General features: G+C 39.5%; 1 protein-coding gene across 1 annotated transcript in view; it reads left to right on the forward strand.

Moving 5' to 3' along the window:
- The window catches only part of LOC131225368 (protein HASTY 1), a 109792-nt gene extending 95547 nt beyond the window's left edge, over positions 1-14245 (forward strand). Inside the window, exons 19-22 of the mRNA XM_058220892.1 lie at positions 95-598; positions 1528-1822; positions 2360-2543; positions 13838-14245. Of these exons, the coding sequence (XP_058076875.1) occupies positions 95-598; positions 1528-1822; positions 2360-2543; positions 13838-13917 (1063 nt within the window). The 3' untranslated portion in view covers positions 13918-14245. The remainder of the gene's footprint in view (positions 1-94; positions 599-1527; positions 1823-2359; positions 2544-13837) is intronic.
- The last annotated feature ends 4144 nt before the right edge of the window (positions 14246-18389 follow it).

An 18389-nucleotide genomic window follows, 5' to 3' on the forward strand; every position in this document is an offset into this window, starting at 1 on the left:
GTCTTTTATCTGAAGTTATTGTTAAATTCGTCCAAATTAGCATGTTATTTATTTATTTATCATCATCAGGTAATGACAAATATTGTATACGCAGGTATAATGTTTTAGGTCTGGCAGCAACTTTAGGAGATACATTCTTCAGATGCTTGGAGAGTTCTTCTGTCACTCTTGCACTGATGGAGAACATTCAATCAATGGAGTTTAGGCATATACGCCAACTCATTCACTTAGCTCTGATCCCTCTGGTGAAGTTCTGCCCTGTTGATTTATGGGAAGACTGGCTTGAAAAACTCCTCCATCCGTTATTTCTCCACTGTCAGCAGGCTCTTAGTTGTTCATGGTCCAGCCTTTTACGTGAAGGTAGAGCAACAGTTCCGGATATCCTTGGTGATCTTTCTGGATTGGACTTGAAGGTAGAAGTAATGGAGGAGAAGTTGCTTAGGAATTTGACTCGAGAGATATGTTTTCTCCTATCAGTTTTAGCTTCTCCGGGACTAAATAGCGGGCTTCCTTCATTAGAACAATTTGGAAATGTCGGCCGCACTGAGATGTCTGCACTCAAGGAGTTGGATGCATTCACTGCTAACTCTCTGGTTGGGTAATGTCTAGAAATATCATCTATTATTAACTTTTAAGCATGTTATACAGTTTGCAGAGGAATTATATGATGCTCAACCCAATGATGTGTATAGTGTTGCCTTGAGTCTGTATAAACAGGGCCTATGGTACAACAATCTGGACTGCGGATCTGATGGTCCTCATGGTGGATAGAACAGATTTTCAGTGTTGACTTGAGTCTGTATCTTAGTTGCAGGATCTTTCTAACTAGTATCACTCCTGTTTCGTATCACTCTTCGGCTTGCTGCTCCCCTCCCGCTTCCTAGTCATTTATAGTTGATAACATTTTGAAACAGATGCTTCACCTCACCTTTACCTGAATCTGGTGCTACCGCTCTTCATGCTTTGTGCAACTATATAATCTGTATAAGTTGGGCCATGGTACAACAATTTGGACTGTTAGTTTGATGGGCTTTGCAGTGTATAGAATAGTCGATGTGTCTAAGTTGAATAAACCTCCCAGATCAGAAAATTCTATTTGTTGAAATTTTTGCATTTCCTCCACTGAGTTTATTATCCTTGCTATAGATATTTTTCATAACTGTACATGTTCAGTTCGCTGATCAAAGCATTAGTATTGCCCAGATTTGTGGGACATGTTCGATCCATGGTTGGGATCATTATATAAACATTGTGATTACTGAATCATGATTCACGAGCCTCATTTATACAGATTCAAGACCTGTGGATACTGTACATACACTTGGGTTGAGGATCACACACAAGCATACACGCACATGCACTCCCACCTACCCAGGCACCCACATGCGCACGTGCACCAGTTGGCAACCTGATTTCATCAAGTAACATCCCTCTGATAACTTTCACCCACAAATTTCCAGAATATTGTTTGCAACCAGTGCTTGTCGTGTTGCTTTACTGTCTTCCTAAAATTGTTTCCCTCGCCAGCTTTCTGTTGAAGCATAAGGGTCCGGCTCTTCCTGCACTGCAAATAATAATAGAAGCTTTCACATGGACGGATGGTGAAGCTATGACTAAAGTTACCTCCTTCTGTGGGGCTGTGGTTCTTCTTGCTGTTTCATCAAATAATGTGGAACTCAGGGAATTTGTTGCTAAAGATTTGTTTTATGCAATTATCCAAGGTTTGGCCCTTGAGTCAAATGCTATTATCAGTGCTGATCTTGTTGGTCTTTGCCGCGAAATCTTTGTGTTTCTCTCTGATAGGGATCCTGCTCCTAGACAGGTTAGTTTTATTCGTTTCTTCATCTTTTATTTTAGCTGTTGATTGGAAAAAGGAATTGGTTGAATGTGATAAAGGAATATGGTGGTCCATCTCTTGCTCTTTAAATGCGTCTCTAATAATTAGAGAGGACTGGAATCATATGATCCTTGGCCTGGGGATTTGTGATGTGGAACAGCCTGTGTTTCAGTAGTCTATACATTTGATCTGATGAGCACCACCGTGGATGGAACATGTCCCAGTATCTCCCAGGTTGGTTTCTGTTGGAATGCAGATCATTGCTGTATTGCTTTCTTGACCTCCATTAACAGGCCACTAATCAAAGGGTTTGCTACTGTCCAATGTGGGTTATTTTGGGCGATCCCCATTCACTGCTGGGCCCATCATATCAAAGGCCTGCATAACCGAACCATGGTCCCACTTGAACAAGCTCTGAGTATCAGGATACCATACACACTGAAGAGGAACAAGATCACAAATGACGAGTTTGTGTCCAGACTGAAAATTCTGATGCTGGGATTTGATTTATCTTTCTGGCAGGTTCTGCTGTCTTTCCCTTCTATTGCAACGGCTGATTTACAAGCTTTTGAAGATGCTCTGGCAAAAACAAGTAGCCCTAAAGAACAAAAGCAGCATATGAAGAGCTTTCTTTTGTTAGCAACAGGAAACAAGTTGAAAGCATTGACTGTTCAGAAGATTACTAATGTCATTACCAATGTTTCAAGTAAGCATCCGGTGACACCTTCATGACTTTAAATATGTCATGCTCAATAAATAAATAAGTCTTCTTTTGTTTCATTATTTTGTGACTACATTTTTCCTCAATAGAAAACTATTGATATCTTGGGCCGATAATTCATGAGAGTGGAGAGATTGAGAAGGATGTTGCCTGTAAAATTCAAGCGGGGTGGAAGACATGGATTTGTGCCTCTAGAGTTATATGTGATCACTGTGTACCATTCAAACTGAAAAGGAACTTTTATAGGATGGCTATAAGACCACTCATGCTTTATGGAACAAAATGTTGAACAATTAAGGAACAACATGTCCATCGGATGAGTGTGGCTTAAATGAGGATGCTAAGATGGATGAGTGGCAAAATAGGGAAGGATAGAATTAGAAATGAATGCATTCAAGGGAATTTAGGAGTAGCACCAATAGGGAACAAGAGGGAAAGTAGACTTTGATGGTTTGGTGATGCAACTAGGTCAAGGACGAAACTAATTGAAATAATATTCAACACACCAGTTGAAATTTGTTGCACAAAGAGAAAAGAATGCAAGAGCTATAAAAGAGAATATCATTCAACTATCTTATTCCATATGCGAGTCCTTACAATCTTTAATAAAATCTATGGAATCTAAAAATAGAATTCCTAGCTAGCCAAGATTTGAAAAATAGTAAACTACCTAAATAAGAAAGCACTTGAATAATAAAAAAAAAAAGGTACTTAAATAAGAAAAATCTAGGATACTTCTTGTCTAACATAAAGATATGAAAGGAAAAGGAAATTTCCAAATGTAGAAATTTAAAAGAAAATGGAAGTAGAGATATTTCCTAATTTAGAGATTTGAAAGAAAAGGGAACTAGGGATGGGCTAAAAAGGAAAGTGGGCCTTTTCTTGTGCACACATGCGGAGCGTGTATGTGTGGGATGTGGGGGGCGATTGCATCAATTACCCCTTGGCTTGGAACGACTCAATTCTATTCAACAATGTACTCATAGAGCTCTGGGTTGATGTGCGGGAAATTATTCACTGAAATCCACGTGCTGTCGGATCTCGGTCGGCCCTCACTTTGACAAGAAACTTTTGATACCCACCTTGACATGTGGAAACTATATGATCATCCAACACATCTTCAATGTTTTCTTGGAGCTTGTGTGGTGCGGGTACCTTAGGTATCTTGTTAGCCTGTTCTTCCATGCTCTTGTTTTCATGATGTCCAAGATAAACTGTAATGCCTTACACATTAAAAATGGGGCTGATTTTCATGTTGAGTCAAAGCTTGATTAACTGTGCATTATCACATAACTTTTTCAAAATACGTTAAGGACTTGCCTTTTTAGTGGAGCTTTGTATAGGAGTCTACTGGAAACCTCTCAGGCTTGGGCCACATCATGACTCTATCTCCTTAAAAGTGTGCAAAATGTCGTCGAACATCTGTGCATGTCCTTTGTAATTTTCCTTACTAAGGGTGATCTTTCGCTTGACTTCCTCATGTATCTCCTTAACACGTTGTGCAAAAGCTTTGACTTCCTAGCTCGATCAAGTTGCAATAGGAAGTGAGACTAAATCGATAGGTTGTCGAGATTGCATACTTGTCGCAATTTCGAAAGGAGAGAAGCTCATAGTATGGTTCACAAAATTGTTATAAGTAAACTCATCTTGTGGTAATACGATATCCCATGAGTTGATATGATCAACAACCATGCATCGAAGTAGCTTCCCAAGAGTGCGGTTGACGACTTCAATTTGCCCATATGTTTGCAGATGATAAGCACATGAGAAGTATAATTTGTTCCCATCTTAGACCCCAAGGTGTGCCAATAGTAGCTCATAAACTTAACATCACAATTAGATACAATTATTTTAGGAACACCATGTAGACGAACCACTTCTTTGAAGAAAAAAATTGGCGATGTGCATGGCATTTGATGTCCTCTTACTAGGAATGAAATGGGCCATTTTCGAGAACCCATCAACCACAACATAAATGGAGTAATAGCCATGTTGAATCTCAGGTAATCCTAAGACAAAATCCATGATGATGTCTTCCCATGGAGCATCTGGCATAGGTATTGGGGTATAAATACTAGTATTATACTTGCTACCTTTACCCAGTTGGCACACTTGAATTTGGCGAACAGTAATTTCGATATCTTTCTTCAAATCCGTCCAATAGAAACGGTCCTCAACCAGGGCTATTGTTTTGTTGATACCAAAGTGGCCACCAAGACCACTTGAATGAAACTCTCGTATAACAAGCTCTCGCAAGGAACTTTTAGGAACACATAATCTCATATCATAGAATAAGTACCCATTGTGCAGGTTGAATCGCGAGTACTTGGTGCTTGAGTTGGCAATGCGTGTTGAAAATACCTTTCCAAAATCATCATCTGCTGCATAGTCTCTTTTAATTTCTTCAAACCCAACAGTGGAAACTGATAAGGTAATAGATGTAATTTTCAGCTAAGGGAGTCTGCTATATTTTTGATGTTGATGCGATGTTTTAGGTTGAATGTGAATTCTTGAATTTAAGCACTCCGCTTAACTTGCCTTGCATTCAACTTCTTCTGAGAATTCAAATAACGTTATGCCTCGTGATCAAAATATAGCACAAACTCCCGATGAATGAGGTAATAATGCCAATGTTTCAAAGCTTGTATAATAGCATAAAACTCCACATCGTATGTAGAATACTTCTTTCATGCCTCATTGAGTTTTTTGCTAAACAAGGGCATGGATGTCCTTGGCTGGGGATAGTTACTATGCCTATAAGATGCATCATAGGCAACTTCAAACACCTTTTCAAAAGCAGGAAATCTAAGAACTGGAGCTTCCGTCATTTTCTGCTTGATTTCGTAAAATACCTTTGTTGTAGCTTTAGTGCATGCAAATTGATTGACCTTTATGCATTCACTAATGGGCACCATGATGGAGCTAAAGTTTTGAATAAACTTTCAATAAAATGTCGCTAGCCCATGAAAATTGTGAACCTCATGAATGTTCATGAGAGTAGGCCAATCAACAATGGCCCTTACCTTTTCCGAATCAGCCTTCACACCTTCTGTTGAAATGACAAACCCCAGAAAGACCACGTTGGAACTCATGAAGGTACACATCTTCAGATTGATGTGGAGTATCTCATAGCGTAATGCTCTCATCACTTCACAAAGATGGTCTAAATGATCTTCTTGTGAACAACTATAGATGAGGATACCGTTGAAGTACATGATGACAAACTTGCCATGACAACAAACTTGTATATGAATGGCCATAAAATTTGCATCATCACCCACATGAACGTACTAGGTGCATTTGTCAAGGAGAAGGACATGACTAGCTATTCATATAACTCGTCTTTCGTCTTGAAAGCGGTTTTCCATTCATCTCTAAGACATTCTTATTTGTTGGTATTCGCTTCGCAAATCAATCTTCAAAAAGATTGTAGCATTCACCATGGGTGTGAGCTCACTCGGTATATCATCAGGGACCAAATCCTGAAATTGGGACTGAATGTCTTAAATCTTAGGTGTTTGAACAACGACATTTCCAGTTGGATCAGTCTTGCATCCCACCAGAGCATACATGTTTCCCCGTTCATGACTCTCCTCTACGAATCGGGCCATACAACACTATGGAACCCAACCTCGCCACTTTGGGCTCATCATCCTTCATAGGGTTAAGGGTAATGGGCTTTCCTTTGTACATTAAGTCGTATGTGTTTTTATGACTTTTCTGAGTTTCATGGGTGCCCCAATAATATGCATGACCTTTGTTGGAATGATATCACACCAAAATGATTCTTCATAACAACCCAGGGAGAAGTTCACTAAGCACCTCTTGGTCATAGGGATAAACATATCATTCACCAACGCAAGCTTGTATGGGTTGGGATGCTTATAAGGTTTTAGTTTCAACTTGTCTACTATGCTTTATGAGACGTTCATGCTACTGCCTCCATCAATAATGACTTTGCCAACCTTTCTACCACACGAAACTCATCTATGGAAGATATTGGTGATCAACTAGTCTTCTTGGGCTTCCTCATTTGGTGCCGTCAGAATCCTTCTGACCACTGATAACATTTTTTTTCTCCGTTATGGCCATCTAGGCCTAAATCAAGTTTCTAATTGTTATCTTCTGGATCGTTTTCATGGTTATCTTCCACTTGGCCTGTAATGAAGTTTTTTCCCTCGTGAAACTGGAATTGCGAGAGGGACACTCTGTCGTGTAATATACACGACCATCACACTTGAAACAAGTGTTGGTCGACCTCCCCTGCATTGTTGCAACAAACTTTCCTCTTGTGTCACCATTTTAAAAAAGAGGATTGGAGGTGAGTTCTAACCAAATTTGTAATCTCAAGGAAATTTATTGCAGGACATGACTGGTTGCGAATACACTTTGGAGCCACTGTAGTGGGATAGGTGGATGCATAGCCCCCACCTTGAGGACTATCTCGCCTCATCACCAAATTTTGCGTTTGCACTTTTCGAGCTATGTGATACACACTTTGTCTACACTATTGAACCAAACAGTCATCAATTCTGTTTGAATATCGAACCGTAGCCCATTATAATATGGGCCACTTGTTGTCTTCTAGTTTCCGTTAGGCGGCAACAAATAAGTCATAATAATGTTGTATGTATTCCTCCACAATCTGATTGTTCTGTTGAAGCGTGAGGAGCTCCTGCGAAGAAGCCATCGTATAATCCAGCAACAGAAGCCTCTACTTCAATCTTGACATCATTTTCTCCCAATTACTTATGAGAGGAAGGCCACGCCGATGCAATTTTTCTTCAATAGCGTATCACTAGTCTTAAGTCGCGCCTTCAAGTTTCAGGGCAGCAAAACATATCTTGAATCATACCAATGAAAATATCACTCTATTGACTTTAGCTAGTCGTTGAACACCTTGGGATCCAAATTGCTATCGTAATATGAAAATTTAATCTAGGCATGATTAGCGGGATCCACAGTGCGAATATTTCTTCTCCCTTCGAGATAATTTGGATAGTCCCGTCGGAGGTTGTTCATTCATCTCGCTTCCGATTGTGCATAGCGATGTTGTTGGACCCCGTACCTAGGCACATTTTTTCTTCTTGGAGATCAATATTCCAGCTAGGATGTCTTGAGTTAACATTCCCGGATTCCAAATCTCCTTCAAGGTTATCCACAGATCTTTGGTGGTCTATTTTATTTATTTATTTATTTTTGTGTTTTTGAGAACAGTAATATGTCATTCCATAGTATCTATTATGACCGTGAAGCGAGTCTTTAGATCATTTAACCATTTTTGTGATCAAATTGACCACTTGTTGCTGGGTTGATACAATCTCATCTTTAGGTTCTGTAGCCATCTCAGGATTACAAGTCATCCCTCTTTTAGTGCTCATATGACAACAACCTTCCACAGAGGATGCGAGGCTTTTTTTTTTTTTTTTTTTTGATGTAGAGAATGGAAAAGGTTTTTTGGAAGGTTAGGTGTAGGATAGGGCATGGGCCGTTTACTAGTGGAATTTGGGGTAGGGATATGATGATGGAATAGGTGAGATGGTGATTATATATGGTTTGTGGTGGAAGGGCTGAAATAATAGGCTGATTTAGGGAATTGAAAGTAGGTTTGTGATGAATATGGGGACAAGAATTGACGAAGGAAGGAAGAGGAGAAAATTGAAAGATAAAAAGAGAAATCCCAAGAGCTGAACTTGCTCTGATACCAATTTGATGCAATTAGATCAAGGATGAATCTAGTTGCAATAATATTCAACACATTGGATTGAAGGTTTTGCTACAGAGAAAAGAATGCAAGACCATGAGCATCCCCCCCAACCCAATAATATTCAACACATTGGATTGAAGGTTTTGCTACAGAGAAAAGAATGCCAAAAAAGAGAATATTATTCAACCATCTTATTCCATAGGCCTTATTTTTTTAACTAGTCCTTACAATCTACAATAAAATCTAAAAATAGAATTTCTAGCTAGCGAAGATCTGAAAAATAGGAAACTACCGAAATAAGAAAGAACTTAAATAAGAAAAATCTATGATTACTTTTTACCTAATATAAAGATGTGAAAGAAGAAGTAAACTTCCTAATGTAGAGATTTGAAAGAAAAAGAAAGTAGAGATATTTCCTAATGTGGAAATTTAAATGAAAAGGAAAGTTGAGATGCACTAAAAGGGAAGTGAGCCTTTTCTTGTGCACACATGCGGGAGCATGCATGCGTGGGATGTGGGGTGATTGTATCATTTGGTCATGTGCAATAGAGACCAACGTTTGTGTCGGTTAGAAGGAGTGAGTTCGTACAAGGTGAAGGCTCTAAAAGGGCAAGGGGAATGCCAAAAAGGACGTTGGTGGAGGTAGTAACACAAGACTTGATGGCCTATGGTCTAACTTGAGTTATGGTCTTTAATAGGCGGGATGGAAAAAAATGATTCATGTAGCTGACCCCGGTTAGATCGGGATAAGACCTAGATGATGATGAGATACCTTTTATTGTGAAGATTTGTTAATAGGAAAAAGGAAAAAAAAATCCATATGCAATAGGAATAATGGGTGGGAAGCATCATAAATTTATTTAGTGTCTTAATGCCTTGGGTCTGTATTTGTGGGGTGCTCCAAGCTGTTCATTTGATGTGCCCCATTGGAGAAGGTGGATGCCCAAAAGTCTCCTAGATTGTAAGATTCTGATCCTTTGATCAATGGCATGTTAAGGTGAAAGGCCAAAAATTGAATGACTAGGATCTTCCAATCTATAAGATTTCCCCCATCCACGGTCGGACTCAATTATCTAGATCACTGATCCATGCAGCCGCATGTAGGGATTGGATGTGTCGGGACACCTTAAATGTCCTAACACACCAGGACATGATAATTCCTGCATCCATTTGAACAAGATGTATCTTGATATTTAAGATCAAATATGTTGCACTGTTTAACGTCCATTCATGGAAGGATATTGTCAGTTGCGTTTTGGGACAGTCCCAGGCAATGTTTGTAATATTGATAATATTGGCCGATTTTATCGCTATCTTGGCTAGGCGATGCAAAACACCTAAGTAGTATCCTAAATTCCCCGTATCACACAATATATCGCATGATATCGCCTTTTGTCGCATAGTATCGTAGATATCATGACCATCCCTTTGTATAAAATGGTTGATATCGACTGATATCGCATGAAAATGTGGGAAGTCCAAGGTTACCCTCAAAAAAAAAAAAAAACCTAGTGAGAGGAGAATGGGAAAAAAACATGCCCATGGTCAATACTTCCTCCTTTTCTTATCCTTCTTCTCTTTCATCTAGTGTGACTCTCTCTCTCTCTCTCTCTCTCTCTCTCTCTCTCTCTCAGGCTACAAGAGTCTTCTTGACACAAAATGGGTTTTATCGAAATAAATGGACGAGTTTAATTGCTTTTCGGCTCATGCATCTATGCATTAAAGGAGTCGAGGCTCAGGTGGGCCCCACCATGATTTTTCTGTAAAATCTAATACGTTCACCGGGTGTGTCACCCAACGTTAGGCCCAAGGTCCAAATATCAGCCCCATCTGTGATTTAAATGGACCACACAATTGGAAACATGTACAGGGCAACCCTTACCCTCTGAACTATTTCCCTTGGCGTGTCTCACGTGAATAACGTTTGGGCCTGATTTTTGGGCCCTATGCCTAAATTTGGTTGTGGTATCTCATGGCAAGGTGTCCCGTATCCGTTACGATATGGCCACAAAGGCCGATACACATAGGTAACGGCTATGACCGTTACACGATACAGGGGTGAAATGGGGTGGTTGGTTTTTTGGAACTATATTAGCCATTACGGGGTGTAATAACTAATGATCGTTACTCTCGTAATGGTCAAAAAATGACTACTTTATATATATATATATATATATATATATATATATATATATATATATATATATATATATATATATATATATATATATATATATCAATTTTCTCCTCATCGTTTTCACTTTTCTCATTCCAAAATCTCTCCTAGATCATTCTACAATAGATTTCGACTACTCTTACTATAGATTTTAGGATTAAAACCATAAATTGAAGCGATTTGAGCAAATAGAAACTCCAAGGGCCATGTTTTCAAAAAGTTGAAAAAGTGGTATTTATGCCTTTTTTCCTGATTTCTAGTACTAATGCTTGATTGTAATGTGCCAACGTTAGATACATATAACCATATTCATAAATTCACCAGACAACCCGATACAAGACTCATAAAATTGTGAACCATTACGCTTACTATAAACATGGTAAAAAAATAAATACATATTTGAAATATTTACATTATTCTGGTTATTTATTTATTTATTTTATTATTATTTATTTTATTTTACAATTTTTCCTTGGATCTTTTTAGGCAAAATAAAAAATAAAAAAATCAACTGTTACGGGGGTTATAATGATCGTTATGCACTTGTATCAGCTATTACGGCCGATACTCGTATCAGTAATGGTGGTGACCATTACAACCACCGTTACCGATACTTCACCTTGTCTAATTGTTGGAGTAGATATCATATAATCATCATGGTGGGCCTCGTAAAAATCGAGGGTGGACATCTCTCTCCAAACTGTTTCCTTTGGCATGGCCCACCTGAATCACATGCTAACTTGATATTTTGGCCCTAGGCCTAATGTAGAATTACACGGTGGATTTTACATAATCCATCACGATGAGCCCCATAAAATCAAGAGTGGGCATCCTTGTAATAGGGATTAGCTGCAACCATGGATCCAACGCTGTGGGTCCTGGGTGGCTGGGACCCTGATCGTGGGGCCCACCTTGATGTATGATTTGTATATCCATGCTATCTATCCATTTTGCCAGCTCATTTTAGGGCATGTGCTAAAAAATGAAGCAAATCCAAATCTCAGGTGAACTACACCATAGGAAATAATGGGAATTGACCATTAAAAACTTTTTGTGGGCCACAAGTTTTGGATCAAGCTGATTTTCGTGTTTTCCCTTCATCTAGGTCTATGTGACCTTATCAACAAGTTGGATGGCAAATAAACATTACGGTGGAGCATAGGAAAATTTTAATGGTGGGCATTCAATGACCATTGTTTCTTGTAGTGTGGTCCACCCGAGATTTGGATCTACTTCATTCTTTGGCCGATGCCCAAAAATGAGGTGGCAAAACAGATGGACGCGTGGATATACAACACGTACATCGAGGTCAGCTCCATGGTCGGGTCTCACCCACATCACTGGATCGGGTTGTAGCTAATCCACATATGACATCGTGTTGAGAGGCTAATATATTTAAAGAATTTTTTTAATGGGAACCCTTGATTTTTTGAGGCCCACATTGATTTGTTTGTGAGATCTACTTTGATCATTTGTTGTGTAATCCCACATTAGGCCGTGGGCCAAAAAATCAAGGGTTGGTCCGTGATTTAGGTGGCTCACACCAAAGGAAACTGTTTGGAGAGAGGCATCCACCCCTTACTTTTACAAGGCCGAAATCCACTCCAACCATTGGATGCCACAACAAAATTTAGGCATGAAGCCCAAAAATCAGACCCAAATGTTATTCATGTGGGCCACACCAAGGGAAACAGTTTCGAGGGTGAGTGTTGCCCTGTACACGTTTCTAGTTGTGTGGTCCACTTGAATCATGAATGGGGCTGATATTTGGACCCTAGGCCTAATTTTGGGTGATGCGCCCGGTGAATGGGTCAGATTTTAAATAAACATCACAGTGGGGTCCACTTGCAGTTCATATAACACTTACATGTGCATGCACTACAAAATTGTGCACGTGTCATTTATTAAACCAATTAAATTGTGGAACCAACTGTTTCTAGTTCATTGTCCCAAAATCAATTAAATTGTGAATGATCTTGGCTGTTGATTCATGGATAGTTGTTTGTTGAAATAGGTGGATATTTTTCGTTCTTAACTGTCCAATAAATGTCCACCAATCTCATTTGGACGAGGAAATAAACCTAATTTTTTAGTTATGAGACATGATTTGGATAATTTAATTTTAATTACTTGTATGCCACGTGCATTTTTAAAAAATAATTAATTGGTTGTGATTTCATGCATACCTTCTATGATTTATAAATTATATGAATTGATTTTGAATATAATTGCATCACATCAGTCAGAGAGCTCATAGATTAGGACCCTATACAAAGGAAACCTATTATTTGCCCTTGTTTTTTCTGATGGTTTGATTTGCAAGTGTGTATTGATGTCTTTCTGAACATCCCCCTGAAATTTCATTGAAAAATTCGACCAATTTCCCAATGTTTCCCCATGTTTCCAAAACTGCGATACATGATGCAATACATCCAATATTTCCCATGCGATAACTGATATGTTTCCGTATCCCAAGGATGAGATACATCCATCTATAATGATATGGAGAACAGTGGTCGCAGGAACTTGGATTTTGCACCATAATTATCTTAAGACTAGGAAATAATTTCTTAATTTTCTACACTTGGTTTAACCAAGTCATTCAGTGGCCCGGTTGCATGAACTCATGTTCAGTTACACCCCTTGAAGGAACCTTCTGCTATCCACGCAGCTTGAATCAACCAAAATCCTCATCCGGTTGCAATTCTCTTGAACATGGTCATGGGATTTAGCACTCGTTTCCTCAACTAGTCAGTTGAGTTAGATAATACATATGAGGTATCATACAATGCTCAACCTGAGAGCAGGTACAACTTCTCAGGCTTTTGTTGGCCCCCATGGTTCTGTGATCCATGCCATCAGTATGATGGTTCCCACAGTGGATGACCCTAGCACCAAGAGTCTCCATGACTGGAAAATTAAGCCCATGGTTTATGATGGTTCCCACAGTGGATGACACTAGCACCAAGAGTCTCCATGACTGGAAAATCCTATCCCTTCAACTGCTAACCAGAAAATAGCCAGCTGCAGTCCAAATTCGACTGAAAATGGGTGGAATTTCATTTGTTAGGATTTTCCAATCTAGATAAAGTTTCGTTTCGAGGAATGTCCAAGTTTGGGCTCACCATGCAGCAGTTCAGATGGCCAAACCATGGTGTCCCACTTGACAAACTGAAAATTTCGAACGTGGATTATCAGGTGGACGAGCAACTGTATGATACTTCAAATGCAAACTCCCCCTCTCATGCTTTATTTTCATAGCTTGCTGCTATAGCTTGAGCTAACGAATTCACAAGCTGCTTCATGTCCTTGTTGTCAGTGTAATTAGATCATAATTTCCAAATAAGCTCATGATAACATTTTATCTACAAAGTTTTTTTATCCTCATCTTTTCAGCTCGAACTCGTGGCCCGGCCTCAGTTCCTGGCCCCAGCATTGAAGGAGATGAGTTTGTGGGATTAGCAGCAATGACGTAAAGACACTGTTAGATGCAATTTGTGTTTGCATGGGCAGAGTTGCTGTACAGGGGTTTTGCAGATGTGAGGTCTGTAGCAGAATGCGGCAACACAAATCTTGTCTGGAGATACACATACAGAGGTTGAAACAGATGGTTTTCTGGTGGCAGTTTTGTGAAAGGTAAGAAAACTGTGTGAAATATGAGGTTATTCTGTGTGGGCTTAGTCCCTTTATATTTTTACTGTTTTCTGCTGTTTGAAGTAAACTATTGGGTTCTTCAAATTTGAAGGTTGGGAATCCAGATTGGTTATAGTTATGAAGTGATATATAAATATAGCATCCCCCATATCTAGAGGTTGTACATGAGGAGGTTTGGTAGACGTGCATACACATCCAAGCCTTGGGACCCACCATAGTGTGTCCTACATCCAAACCGTGGGACCCATATGACCAAAAGCACAGACTGTTAAATTATCGCATAATTCGGGTCTAAGAAAATAATGGATGTGCTAGAAGTTTTGCAGGTTTTTCTACTTTCTGTTTTTCGTAGGTGGCTTATTTGATAGTTGAATATTCCGATTTTCTGGCCAAATGATTGAACCCTTTGGTCCCCTTGGATGTCCTGCGCATGTCTGCACCTGTGGCTTCATGTGTAAGGGTGTGCATGTGGGGCAGGCTACTGAACTTAATTATTATTATTATTATTTTATTTAGGGCTCATTTTGGGGTCAAGATCACTATTGTGATCCAAAACTAGGGTTCTCAGTGGGTCAGGATCTGGTTGAGAGAAACCAAACTTTTGAACCAGTCCATGCCGACAGTCAAACACCCGTCATCAAACACACAGGTTGTTGACACAGAATATATGCCAGACCCCATTTAGGCAATAATCCAGGGTGTTGATCTTATGTGATTTGACTTTGGATTTGGTGGGGGTGGAGTGGTGGAACAGGTTTCCTATAGCCAACCCCAGGTTGTTGAGATCAGGCTTTGATGATGATTTTAAGATTCCATCGCTTAGATCTTTGGGCCTTTTAATAAAAAAAGAAAAAAAGAAAAAGAAAAAGAAAAAGAAAGTTGAATCTGAACTGTCACTATTCTTTTCCCTATGACCATCAAATTGTAGGCCATTGATACAATCTGGAATCCTGAGCCATCCCAAAGCAACTGTCTGGATTACCAATCTATGGCCAAGCAGTCAGAATCCCTAAGGTCACCAAACACCAGCAAACTGTGGCAGCTGATGAACAGCACCCTGTTAGTTACTCCAGTGCAATATATGGTCTACAAAGTTATATATATATATATATATATATATTTATATTTATATATATAAACAACTCTTGTGTAGTGTATCAATGGACCTATCTAAAGTCAGTATTGGGTTAGCCAAGATGGTATTCTAATGGGGTTGTATCTTCTAAAGGTTTCTTTGTTTGAGTTGGCTGCATTGTATAGACTGAGTTGTGTGACTAATCTGACTTCTGTTTCCTAAATTGAGTCTCAAGCCTCCTGCAAAATCTTCTGCCACTAAGTACTGTGAGTAGGCACAGCCACATGGGGAGTGGATTACGTGTGGCTCTGACTGTGGGGTCCATCCTGTTTTTCCATATCATTTTAGGGCATGAGATTAAAAAAATAAAATGCAGATCTAAATCTCCAGTGGACCACATCATGAAATAGTGGCAATTGACCATTAAAAACTTGTTGTAGGGCCACAAGTTTTGGATCAAGTTGATATTTGTTTTTTTTTTTTCCCCTTCATCAACAGCTTGGATGGCGAATAAGTATTACGGTGGGCTTAGGAAGTTTTTAACGGCGGGCATTCAATCACCACTATTTGCTGTAATGTGGTCCGGCTGAGATTTGTATCTTCTTCATGTTTGGGCTCGTGCCCTAAAATGAGCTGGCAAAACGGATGGACAGTGTGTGGCCATGCTGTACCTCTGCTTGCATGGGATGAAGATTGCCTGTCACAGCCCTAAGATCCATGGGGTCCACTGTTATGTATGTGTTATATCCACTACATCTGTTTCACCAGCTTATTTCAGGGGATAAACCCAAACATGAGGCAGAGCCAAAGCTGAAGTGGACCATACCACAGGAAATGGCCGGATAAAGAAGCCCACTCACCGTGTTGATGAACCGAAAACACATCAGCCCAAACAAGTTTTCAACACTGGGCTTCTTTATCCCCACTGTTTCATGTTGTGTGGTCCACTTGAGCTTTTGATCTGCCTCATGTTTGGGCTCATGTCCTAAAAATGAGCTGGCAAAATGGATGGATGTATGAGAGTGGATATGACACATACATTATGGTAGGCCCCGCAGCTTAAGGATGCAAGTAATCCACACATGGAAGTTAATGGGATGTGGACAGATAGTGGGCCCTGGCTTTTTGATCAAAGATACCCGAGGAGATGCTGAACCCCCAAGCATGGGGTCCAAATGGATGGTTGAAGGGAACAGTGCAAACAACTTGCGCTCATAAAGGGGAAGGACAACCTTATATGATCGGGTGAGGTGCTTGTAATCAATTGTTGGATTTTTAATTAAATGTTGGCTATTATGGCTAACATATGGGCTGCTTGTAACTGTTTTGTTTTTTGGTTTTTCTTTTTTCCTATCTTTGCCCGTGCGAGTGTTTGTGTGCAAACTCAAACCTCTCTTCTCTATAAAAGAAGATTGTGAAAACGGGAGCAGAAGATGAGTTCTTTCGTTGGATGAAGGGGAGATGTATTAAAAAGACGAATTTTTATGTGGCTCTTCATATGTGATTACATCCAATAATCAACGTTATGAAGGAATGGCTCCGTTGATGCTCCTGTGCTTTTTTTTTTAATTAAATTTTTTAAGTTTTAAATTTTTTTTATAAGAAAGACAGTCGTTCACAATCTAACATCCTCCGTTTGAAGAAAGCATTCTGATAGTTAAGGTGGTCCAAATTCTGTGATTTTGCTGATTGCATAATCTGCCAAAGCGCCCTTTGCTCGAAATGGTGGGACCCACCATTGTTCATGTGGGGACCATGCGATGCAAAAGAAGCCGCTCCAAAAGTAACTATTTTGGTACCATTGTTTTCCTGGTGTGACCTTTTATGCAGTCTTTAAGTGGGCCCCACCCCAATGTTTGTGTGTGCGTGCAATCAGAAAGTGTGCTGCTACCTAAGGAATCGATGGAATTTGGATCGAGATGAATTGTAGCAAGCTGTAAGGGGTTGCTCTCACTTGTTCCGCTTGCTTTGGCGAAAAAAAGAAAAGAAGAAGAGGGTTTGATATCTTATTCTATCCAAGAGATGTCCTATCGCACATCCATCTGCAGAAATTCTCCAGACTGCGTACCATCTTTACATGTACGATCCATGGATTATGGAGATTCGGTTCTGAAAATGAACTTCATTCACTGGTCCAATGGTTGAAAGGGACTCATATATATATATATATATATATATATATATATATATATATATATATATATATATATATATATATATATCAATTCTCAAGGTCAAAGTGCATTTTGTTCTTTGTATTCCATAAGTATTGCATGACCGAATAATTCAAGGAGGGGGGCACGGTAGGGAGGGTCCTTTTAAGTAGATGACTCATCTGGCCGGAGCGGGACTTCTTTGGGAAAAAGAACTTGAATAACTTAGTTTTTCTGGAGGAGTCGTCATTTTCTATCAGGAACGCTATGTCATTTACAACCCCGGCGTATTTCGGATGCTTGAAGGCCCCGCTGACCCGAAGTGATTTAGAAAGATTCTTCTGTCTCGATGGTGATCGGTCATGGTATCCATAGCGTTGCTTCTTTGTCGGCCAAATCCTGATTGCGTTTGGCTTCTCCCGGTCGTCGAGCCTTCAAAGGTTCGTACTTCTCTTAAAAGTTTTCAATCAGTCTGATATATATATATATATATATATATATATATATATATATATATATATATATATATATATATATCAACTCTCCCTCTGCCAGCTCTTTTATAATTCTTTTTCAGAGAAGAAAACAAATATAGTAAAACCATCTCTTTATAGGACCCTGTGGCGGACTGATGCATCGATCGGGTCCACCATGCTATCTGTGCTATATGCACTCTGTCCATCTCGTTGTGCTGCCTTATGTTAGAACATGATTTCAAAAAGCAAGCATATTTAAAACTCACGTTCGCTGGACCATAAGGAATAATGGAAATTGAATGCTCACGATTGAGCCTTTCTTAGGCCCACAAATGTTTTGGGCCAGGCTAATACTAGTGTTCTCTCTTCTTCATCCTGATTGAAGTCACCTTATGAATGTGATGTAGAGCGTGTCACAAACCTATTCTTGGCACAGATGGATTGAAAGAAGCCCGAACAATTGTGGACATATTGCACCAAATCCAGGCCCAGTCCTACGTGGGGCATAACATAACTGGGCCCAGGTATGTCCGAACCATAGAAATTTATTCCAGATAGAGAAATTGTCATTTGAAGTGCGAATTGTATTG

This window comes from Magnolia sinica, chromosome 14 (assembly GCF_029962835.1).
Source record: "Magnolia sinica isolate HGM2019 chromosome 14, MsV1, whole genome shotgun sequence".
In the NCBI taxonomy this organism is placed as follows: domain Eukaryota; kingdom Viridiplantae; phylum Streptophyta; class Magnoliopsida; order Magnoliales; family Magnoliaceae; genus Magnolia; species Magnolia sinica.